This window comes from Emys orbicularis, chromosome 5 (genome assembly GCF_028017835.1).
Source record: "Emys orbicularis isolate rEmyOrb1 chromosome 5, rEmyOrb1.hap1, whole genome shotgun sequence".
NCBI classification, from domain to species: domain Eukaryota; kingdom Metazoa; phylum Chordata; order Testudines; family Emydidae; genus Emys; species Emys orbicularis.
In genome coordinates this window covers 68,007,316-68,018,621 of record NC_088687.1, presented here as the reverse complement: position 1 = coordinate 68,018,621, position 11,306 = coordinate 68,007,316, and the positions used below count along the sequence as shown (strand labels likewise).

At 37.0% G+C, this 11,306-nt stretch overlaps 1 protein-coding gene across 2 annotated transcripts in view; it reads left to right on the top strand.

Moving 5' to 3' along the window:
* Positions 1–4,951: 4,951 nt before the first annotated feature.
* The window catches only part of FSTL5 (follistatin like 5), a 526,494-nt gene continuing 520,139 nt past the window's right edge, over positions 4,952–11,306 (top strand). For both annotated transcript variants that reach the window (XM_065405185.1, XM_065405184.1), the window contains exon 1: positions 4,952–5,074. In XM_065405185.1, the coding sequence (XP_065261257.1) occupies positions 4,952–5,074 (123 nt within the window). The remainder of the gene's footprint in view (positions 5,075–11,306) is intronic.

Below are 11,306 nucleotides of genomic sequence, written 5' to 3'. Positions count from 1 at the left end.
TCTTTTTACTTTGTTGTCGGTGGAGCTGGTAGTTTCAGTATACAGCATACCTCTGAAATGCATAAGAAACACAAACAGGAGACTCTCATACAATTTTTATAAGAAGTGTAAGTGTGATTCTTATAGGTCCTTCCTGGATAGATCTTATCTGGTCCTTACTAAGTTATAACTTCCTCGTAATTCAACTTTGCTTGTTTTTAAGTAGTTTGATTTTTCTCTCCCTATATACCATCATTAATATCACTGGGTGTTATGCATATGTAGGAGGAAGAGCAGGGGACTCCAGTACATTCCTGACGACAAAAAGCAATCCATCTAAATGATAAAAGTATCTACTGCACAAATGCTTTCCCCCACTGTGCATGCCAGTTAGCTGGGCTGGGAGTTGAAGCGTTCATGTGGTGAAGGGGAGGAGAAACCATTACCAGTCCCCCTCAGCAGATGCAGTAGTCTCTCTGCTGCATAGTGGTACATCCTCCAGCCTGATCTGCTCCTCATTCATCTCCCTTGTACAAGAAGCCAGATATCAGTGAAGCTTAACTTCACAGGGGACAGGAGTAGCACTCCCTGCATGGCAAACAAATTCTGTCCCACCCTTTGTGTAGTGAAACAATCCCTGTTCCTATGCCATTTTGCAAAGGTTAGATTAGGATTTGCTTTAGAAGAAACAATCATTAATGTAGGTCTGATACGTCTGATAGAGGGAAGGTATTTATAATGCTGAAGAGTTCGCAGCCAGATGTAATTTTGGTATCTCAATGGATGCTTTTATAGTTTCTTGTAGAAGAATGTATGGAACATCCATAGACATTTACAAACTCTACAGACTTCTCTATAGAAGTTGAATAGGCAGAAGACTTTTATTTATAAAATATAGCATATGATATGGGCTCCCAGTACCAATGGGAGATACATGAACCCTAAAAGGAGAAATGCACCAATTTCAATAACAGATGTATTGATTTTTCTCTCGATTTGTATAGAATATAATGTTAAGGAAGAAGATTGGTCTTGTGTATGTGAGGTGCTCAGATAATACAGGTTGAACATATGTAAATACCTAAATGGAATTTTCTGGAAACCTTGTATAAATTACCTTCCCAGCTGTATTTCTGCTTCTGTAGGTGTCATTCTTAAGTACCAAGAAACAAGACTGATATTGATTACTATAGCTCAAGCAATATGAATCAACATGCATGGTATTTTCTTCAGTTTCTATTAGGTCAAATGAGTTAAAAATAGGTCAAACACACAAAAGCTGTCATTCCACCAAACACACAGATACCCAGGTTTACAACTATTAACAGAAAGTGAGGAAATCTGAACTAGCAGAGAATGTTAAAAATTTGTTTTAAGAAAAGACTTCATCTTTCCTCAGAGGCAACTGTGACATGAACTTTCTATGACTTTCCAGTAATTCCTGGCAGCCTCTTTTGTGTGTCATAATTTTAAAATCTGATATCTAAGGACCTGCCAGAGCTAGAAACAAGTGCATTAGCTTGGATTCTCCCCTTTTCATGAACATAAATTTCCTATTTTAATTCTAATAAATCACAAGATTTCAGACCTTAAACCTGTCACTTGCCTGGGACTGATTGATGTATGTCTAGCACTTCCAAAACGGTGCAATTTTGCTATGGAAGTTCCATATTGGGATGAGGGCCAGAAGCAAACATTTGTGTGCTGTGTTGATTTAAAAAAAATGACAGTACTTTGGAGCTGCTCAGAGATTTGGAATGTTAGAATGAGTCCAGCATAATGGAGTAATGGGTAGAGTGCAGGTAAGCCCATCAAAGGTGCATGATGTATGAAATTTAGCATATTGATATTACTCTCCCGTGTATTTATATTTATTTTTAAATTTAACAGTCTGATTTGTATCCCTAACGAGTAAATTTGGCTTGCCTGTACATGGGTATGAACAGCCTGAAATTGAGTAACTGATGTGGTTCCTTCAGCCAACTCCCCTGCCCCCAGAATAGGTGGTTGCAGCAGCAACAAAGGATGCCCTGAATCTAAACAGGAGGATTCTGTCCCTTTTTGATTCCTGCATAATCCAAAGCAATGCCCAGTAACTGGGCTTTGAACAAGGAGAAGATCTGGATTTAAACTTTATCTCTTTCAAGTTTCAGTGTATCATAAAAAGTTACATTGGGTTTGTCACATGATTTTCAGCATTCCCACTGAGCTGTCAACAAATTGACCTATGCAAATAAGAATAGCTGTTGAGATGTTTCAGCACCTGAAGTTAGAGATGCTACTTCAAAATATTGTGAAATAAATTATCCCTGTGTTATTAACTGTCTTTCAAAGTGTCCTCTGTGCTGTTCACACTTTAAAACGTTATTTACAATATAAATGTAAATGTATATTTACAATATAACTGAATATGAAGTTAAAAAGAAATCTCGACCTTTTAAAATTATTTCTAAAGGTGAAATACATTAACTAAATGCCACTAGCTTTAATACAATTTTAGTAAGTATGGGTCCTGGAAGATCATGTTGTGACTCATGAAATCCACCTTACTAAATTTCAGTTGCCTTTTTGGATTTGATTCTAAGCAGGCTCAGGATTGAGAGGCTATTTTAAATCTTTAGAAACTTTGATCTTGAATCAACCCTTTTGAGGGAATTATTATTCAGTATTTAGATGGCAGGATTTCCCAAAATGTTGAGTGCTTTCTAAACACAAAGCAAGATGCTTTGTTTCAGTTGCGGAAACAACCCAGAATGGAAGCTGCAGTTTTCTGAGTTATGTGGAATACTTTTGAACTCTGGTTTTACAAGTGGGCTTTTCATTCTTTTCAGCAGATCATGCTGTATACTTTATTATAATTTCTATAGTATCATAAATGTGCATAGTGCATGATATATCTTTTATAGGTTGCTGGTAATAAAGATTTACCTTGCACCTGTACCAAGCCCAGGTAATTAGGGTTGGCAAAGGAGAGTTCCTCAAAGGCGAAATTGCTTAAATACTTCTCCCAACAAAGACAATGGACTGTTACACTTTTGAACCAACAGTGACTCCTACTATTCCTGCTCCTCCATTCTTTCAGGGGTGTATGCAATGGTTGGTGAATCCATAAACTGTTGGATTTACTCGCCCTGCCCCTCATTCTATCTTTATCTTTTCTCCTTCCTCATCCCCACCAAAGTTTGTTGAATGGGAGTAGTCATTATTTATTATTGTACTACTATAGCAGGCCAAGCTTCTGGTCCCATTGTGCTAGATTTTGTATAAACACATAGTAAGAGGGAGTCCCTGCCCCAAAGATTTTACAATCTGAATAGAGAAGACCAGAGCTGAGCAAATAATTGATATTTCAGCTCAGTGGCCAAACTAGAAATCTGTGTGTGTGTGTGTGTGTGTGTGTGTGTGTGTGTGTCTGAGCTGAATAGCAGGGGGTGATAGAGTATATGTTAAATTCTGAGTTTACTGGTGTTACAGGATATAAACCAGCATAACCAAGATCAAGTTTCTCAATGTATGCTTATAGATACAGCACCTAGAATATAGTAGAACAAAACAAAGATACAAACAATATCCCCTTTAATTCTGGGTGATGGCTAGAGTAGTACCAGTTCACATGATATTTTATATATTTAAAGTTATATTTTCCCTGTCTCATACTCTAGGGGATATACACATATAAAAGAAAAGTTTTAATGAAATTCACTAAACAAATCATTAAACAAACACCTAAAACCTTCCTAACCCCTAATCCTCCTGTGTGTGATGTCTTGAGGATAGACTGTCCAGATTCCTGATTGAGGCCCTACTTCTGGGTTTCATTATGTCCTCTTTATGCCACCTCTGCTGGGCCACAAAGTCAGCAGAATTAGCCATTAGTGAATACCAGCCCAGGGAATTCTTCTGGTGGCCTACTCCTGATGGAATAATAGCCTTGTAACACAACTCTTACAGTACTAAGAGACATGTTGTGTTGGGGAACGGAAGGTGTATGGCGGGACTGTGCTATGTTCAGTCCAGGGGCCCGGACTAGAAGACCTCTTGAGATCCCTTCCATTCCTACGATTCTATGAGTCTATATATTCTTTGCAGTCATTGCAGATAATTGCAGCTTTATAACAGCTCTTGGGTCTTGTCTATTTTATGCCAATGATCAGAGTAGTCCCTGACAGGTTCCAGAATCTTTGTTCCCTCACAACCTTCCTAAGCTGTGCTAACTGAGCTCAGCCACAGCTCAGCTGGGGTTTTTAAAACAATCAAAGAAGAGTTTTCTCTCAAAGAATCCAACCCAGTTTTTACACATTTCATCATATACTGGAACAGGACTTCGGGATTTTAGTCAGTGGAATAGAAATACACATCAAGTGCAGACATAATTAATGAAGCTTATAAAATGTGTGCCTCAGTACCTTGATTTAAGAAGCTCACCAGCATATTGGGATATAATAGGGTATATGTTCACATGTACAATGCATTGCATACAGCTTACGTTTGCATATCCTGTATGATAACTAGAATAGCGAATATATACTGGAGATGGCATCCTACACTAGACAGTGCAATGCTGGAGAATATGCTTATAAACAAAAAGCACTGTCATTGGTGTTCTACTTCTTTTCTCCTCTTCAGTTTTAAAAAAAAAATTGTTTTCTTCAACACTTTTCTTTTATGTACTGTCTTTACATGTTTTTGTTTTTCCCCCCACAGTCAAGCTATGTTATGAGTGCTGAATGCTGATTAAAAAAAATTTAGTCTAATACAACCTAGTCATTTTTGATTCCTAAACACCAGCCCATCATTTTTTGACTATCAGACAAATTATGCTTGATAATTTTGATAGCATCTATTCTAGTCTACAAATGGAATTTAAGTATTTTTTTTAGTTTTTATTAGATTATTTGTGGGAAAATGATTTATTAAGGTCTGTCATTAATCTTTTACTATTTTTTATTTTGACAGGAGGAAACCAGTAAGGATGTTTATGTGGTGGTCCGCTGTTTTATTTCTTGGATGCATTTCATTGAGAGCAGAAGGCTGGCCAGCCAAGGAAGGATATGACTTTAAGCCCTATCAGCCTCCAGTAAGATTACGCCACAAGGTACTGATTATTTTCTAGCATTCTTCGCTTTTCCACAAATAAGGAATAATTGACTCAATAGACTTTTTTATTTTATCAGAATAACCATTTAGAAAGAAACTCTTTCCAATAATGAAATCTTCAGAATATTGCTCTGATTAATCAGTATAATGGAGCTGCTTTGCAACTCTCCAGGGATCAAAACAACCTTAAGTCTAGTTTCTATAGCCACAAGATAACTTCCTTTGCATAGGGTGATTCTCTAGTGGTACAGAATTATCATAGCATCTCCTAAACTGCTCCTCACTGGGCTGCCAGTTTAGGTGAGTGGCCATGGAAAGGTATACCTAGCTGCTATAATGGGTCCTCGGGGTTGCCTGCAGTTGGCATAGACTAAAACAGCCTTTTAATTGCTTTAACTTATGCCAAAGACAGAAGCAGCACCTGGACAGCCTTAAGATCTAGGCATGGGGCCACAACGGTGACTTAAAACCACCTTTGCCCCCTACTTCTGGGCTTGTGCCAGGTGCACTTCAGCTGGAGAATCAGGGCCATTATCTGTATTAAATATCTAAGTATTTTGAAACCATCAAAGTTGCTGTTAACATTTCAAGGTGTTTTAGTTTAATTTCTTTGTACAGTTTACAAAATATCAAAACTATTTCCTGATATTTGTAAGTTTGTAAAGATGAGCCCAAATACTGAAGTTCTCACTCGGTCTATATTCAGGTGAAACTCACCATTGAAACCAGTGGAAGTTTTGCCTAAGTAAATACTGAAAGATTTGCCCATGAATGTACATTATTTATGTAAGTACAGTATATATCTTACAGATGAAACATAGAATATGTAAACACTATATTTTAGTAAAATTACAAAGAAATGCTATAGCATGAATCCTCTGTGGATTATTGTTCCAATATCAGCATGTACTAAGAATGTCTTGAGTACGTGAGGCCCAGTCCTGCAAACATTCATATATGTGCTTCATTTTAAATGGGCAAGTGGACTACTTGGCAGGATCAGGGTCTTAGACTTTACCTGTTAATTCAATTCCATTTATGCAATTTCAGAGCAGTGTACTCTAGCATAGTAGCAAGGAGAAGAAAGAAAAATGAGAAAACAATAGACTGAAACGAGGAGGAAATGAAAACAGACAGGAAGGGTGACCACAAAAACAACCCTGGAAATACAGACAGTTTAGGTGGAAAAGAAAAAAGAGGAAGAAAGGAGATGAGAGCAGAGATAGAGACAGAAGCAGGAGATAAAAAAAAAACTAAGAATACATTTTTTAGATTTATGTGGTCTCTAGTTAATACGTCTTAGGTTACTGTTAGTCTGTTTGTAGTGTTGTTGGTGGAGTAATTCTTAGATAGCAGTTTTATGTTTGAAACAGAATATGATGCAGATTACAAGAATAGTTTGTGGAGATTAACATAGATAAAAATAGAGGATTATTTTTTGTCTCTCATCTCTAAACCATCATTGCTTTATTTTATTTAGTCAATTCTATTAAAAGGCCTCTGATATTATAATCATAAATTTTTGTTTGCAATTAGTTGTGAGAATGTATCAGGCTGGCAGTGTTTTCCTGAAACACCCTCCCTCTAGTGTTGGTACTTCTGGGAAAGGTTTAAATGAGTCCTGTTGACTCACTGAGATGTCTTGTCATCACCATCTGTCTATAAAGGAAGTGGGATTCTCTCTCAGAGAGAAGAAAGATGTAGACTGTGGACTGAACATTCCTAAGGGGAAAAAATCCTCTGAACAGTCAAACCTAGTAGAAAGTGTGAGCTGGTGTTCATTACTTTATTGTTGTAAAACGAAACCCCTAGAATTAGGTGAGTTTGGATTTTAAAGTGTGGCCTTTTTTATACTGCAGGTTGGTAAAGGGCCCTGCTTACAGAGTGCAATCAATGATGGGTAGAGCTGGTCAGGAAATGGTTTTCCTGTCCCATGAAAATTTACAAGATTTCAAAAATTTTCCCATTCTACATTGGTATGAAACCAAGACTTTTAAAAGTTTTTTCAATAAACACCCAGAGAAAGAGATCCCAGAATAGCCTGGTGGTTAGGTTACCCACTGTGATATGGAAGAATCTTCCTGATTTAGATCAGAGACTTGATTCTGAATCTTCCACATTTCAAGTGAATGCCCTAGCCACCAGGCTGTTGGCTATTCTGGGGTGTCGTTCTCTTTCTTTCTGGTGTTGACCACAATTCTATCCTGGACTTGGGAAACTTTTCTGACCAAAGTTTCATTAAAATTAGTACATTCTCATTAAAAGTTTTGATTTTGACAAATTGGCATTTTCCGGGGGGGGGGGGGGGAATTACTTTGTAAAAAATTTCCTGACCAATTTTAATGATGGGAATTATTAACTTCTGATTTACTTTAGTGGAGTAATTCCTGAGTTACACTAGTTCAAGGGAATCAGAATCATGTCCACTGTCCTTGAAAATAACTGTTAAGAAGTAGGGGGACTGGAATGTTATGTTTTACTGCAGAAGTGATGGCACATTCTGTTAGCATATCTTGTATTTTTATTTCTTTGAAAAAGATAAAATTAAAGTTTTAAAAAGAGAAAAAAGTGAGTGATAAAAGTGAAGAGAACATAGGAAAAGTGGAAGAAAAGTAGATGAAACTGAGAACTAAAATGTCTTCTGATATCTAACCAACAAAATCTGTGTGTTTATTATTTTCTGGAAAATGTTTCTAGATGATAAAATGATCAGTATTAGTATAAAACAAAAAGATACAAAACATGTTCTAAAGTCAGTTTTTTTGTAATCAGTTCTGGCACTGATATGTATTCAATGTATTTAACAAATAATCATATTTTATATCGGATATGTACCATGAGAATCTGAGCCTTTTTCTGCTCCCAAAAAGCATTTTATATTTCAAATGTTTAAATAAATAGATTCAGTTAGGTAAGATTGCTTATTGCAGGTGAAAGATGATCACAAGTACAGCATGGTGTTACTTGCTATTGAGTAAGTAACATTTCTGAATGGTTTATGGCTGCATAAAGTGAAAACAAATGAGGATTCACTGTTGCTGCAGTGCTGGGAAGCTTGACCAATTATTACAGTACAGTCAGAGTAGTTTCAACTGTCAGGTGAAAACACAAGTATCCCATTTCTTCTTAGTTAACTTGAAATGATTAACTTATCAGCTTGAGGAGGTAGTTATTGTTTACAGTGTTTCTATAGTTAGGAAGTTTAGATATTCACAGAGGTTTTGTGCGTTTATATTTAAAAATGAATTATATACCACTTTGGTGCAGAATTTTTTGTTTCTTTTTTGCAGAGTTGCAAGTAGGTATAGGAAAACTCAGGAAACTCTGAGGTTAATTTAAACCATCTTTTATTTTTGTATATATATATAAATAATTTACAGTATACATGGCCAAATTCTGATATTAGTGGGTTTGTGTGGATGGAATTTAGCCTATTGAGTTCTGAAGGGAGATCACTGACAATTAAAATGTCACAATGATACACACACAAACACAAAAGAGCTGCCAAGAATGTTACCAGGGAAAGATATAGTTGCCACTGAAGTCAGCAACACCCTTGCTAAAGATAATAAAAAAGAGAGAGGATTCCCTAATCCACTGATTTAATATGCTGAGTAGTAAAGTCTATTCTAAATTAAATCAATAGGTTCTTCAGATATCACTAGCTAATGCTCAGTGTATGAATTCTCTAGAAATGCCATGCAAATTAGCCAACTGAAACCACATCACCCAGGAAAACAAATATAGACATCTAATACGTACCAAACTCTAGCTTCCCCGTGTAAATCCTATAGTACTGTGGAAATAGTGGAACAGGAAACTAAATCACCACTGTTTTTCTCACCGTGAAGACATAGTTCAGAAGTGGGTCACTGTCAGCTTTCCTAGAAACATCATGTGACTTCCCACAGCCGTTCTTCCATTTGCCTTTTCCTCCTGCCCCAGAGAACCTTTCTATCTTATAAGCAAGCAAACAAACACGCCACTTGGTTCCAAACTGTTTCTCTTTCTCTCTAGCCATGCTACTCTAACCAGGGTTAGAGAGGCCTGGGGGGGAGAGATTGATGGTGAGTACTTGGGTTCGTTGATCTCTGTGGTAGCAGACAGAGGAAGACAAGGCAGAAAGAAATCGTGTCTACAGTGTAACCAGAACTGAGAGGTTTAATATTAATCCCACTGGTATTGCTTGTCATTAACTCTCAGTGTGGTGTTGCTAAACAAAGATGCCGGTTTTAGGTTCGTGATGCTAAGTGCATGATCAATGGTTAATAAAGTTTCAGATGTCCATGATTTCATGCAAATGGTTTGTATTGCATCACTGAAAGCTTGTTGGGTGATACTGCTAGACTGCTTTTGGTGCAGTTGATTCTGGGCAGGCATTCAACTCAGCCTGAATTAAGGAGGAATCAGTGAGGAGGTGATATGGCTGTGCTTTTTGTATCCAATCTGCAATTCAAGAGGTGCCCTACACCATAACTGGATAGAATACAGTGTATCTATCTTGTGTGGGAGTCATGAGATGGAGTTAAACTGAGACTGGTTCTGCTGTACCAGTCGCTTGCTAGACAGGGAAGTCCCTGCATGAGTTTATGGGTTTCCTCACCACAGTGGCATTGGAGCCTCTGTGGCTGCTAATGCTTTGTGCCTTAACAGCCATCTCATGACCTCTTTTGAATCAGCTCAAGATTTCTTAACTAATATAATGACCATGGAACTATCACAGGTAATAACTGTCTCATTTCACATAATTTGCCACACTCTAAATTTAGTTTCTGGATTGGGATTGTAGGTTAGGTAGTTAGCACTTTTGAATTTGTCATGGTCTGTTCATTGCCTTCCTCAGTTTAGAGGTTGGGACAGACTTACCTTGCTGGGGTGAGGGACTTGTGTTGATGGTCTGCCCTTACTGGTCAAGGGAATCGGAGCTCTTTCAGAGGGCCATTAGAGTCTATATTATTCTCCCAAAAGATTTTTATCTTTATCTCTTTTATCTTCAGCCATCAAAAGGGTAGTCTCTGTTCTCCAGCTTCATTTTCATAGATCACCTCGGTTTACAAATGACCCGCAATAGATGAAATAAGATGAAAGATGTTTTGACAACAGATGATTCAGACTGATTGGAACATACAGATTATTAAAAAAAAAATATGCCATGACTGTAGAGAACGTATTCCCTTATGACTGATGCAGGCCAGCAGGGAACAACTAGTCTCATCATTGACGAAGACTGTTAACACTTCCCAATATGTACAAGACTTTCTTAAGGAGACAGCTGTGCTGTCTTTTGCATCACTTGACATTGACAATCTTGCAAACTAGCTTTCAATATCTAATCTTTCATTTTTGGCTAACTTTATACAGAAAGATGTGGCAATACAAGTCTGAGTACTTAGATACCTCAGTTCTGGACCTGGGCTGCAATGTTCCTGGCCAACCCCAGTACAGTCTACGGGTGTGGGTGATCACACTGGTAGTTAATGAATATTTGGATACAATGACATTGGAACTACCATTTCCTCATTTACACTTTCTCATGACAATACCATTACATATTATTATATGTTAATAGAAAAAAATGTTTAATGTTATTTTGATAGGTTTCACTTTATCATTAGGAATTACCAGAAATTTCTTCCCCATTACCCAATTCACTTTATAGTATTTCAGTAAAAAGATCTCAAAATGTGAAGGGTCCATACAAGAAAATGATTTTATGAGAGGAAGTCTAATTTCATCAATTTTTAATTGAAAGTATTAAAAGTTTCATTTATGGTATTTTTAATACCCAGTATATAAAATGACCAGCTGGCGTCCAAGCAGTATGTCTCATCCTGCCTTCTGGAAATTTTCTAAGGGAATAAAATTCAATTATCTGTAACTTGTCAACTCTGTGCATGTAAACTGACAATAGTTCAGGCATTACCATAATATCATGTAAATTAAGTTCAAATGTTTGACTGTATGAATTAGACTTAAACTAATGGACCACTGGACAACTGGGGTATTTCCAGTTATCAAGAAAATGTTCTTGTGATTATGTCACTTTGGCTCAGCAATAGCCTATTATATCTGATCACAGAATTTTAACCACTGCTCAGTATCATATCTCTGTGGTCCAAACTGGGGCTTCTTAAAGAGCATGTTTCCTTAAGTAAGATTTTCCACCATTAATTTTAGAACAGTGATCCATATTTATATTTTAATTGTGCAGTACTATTAGTTGTCTGGTC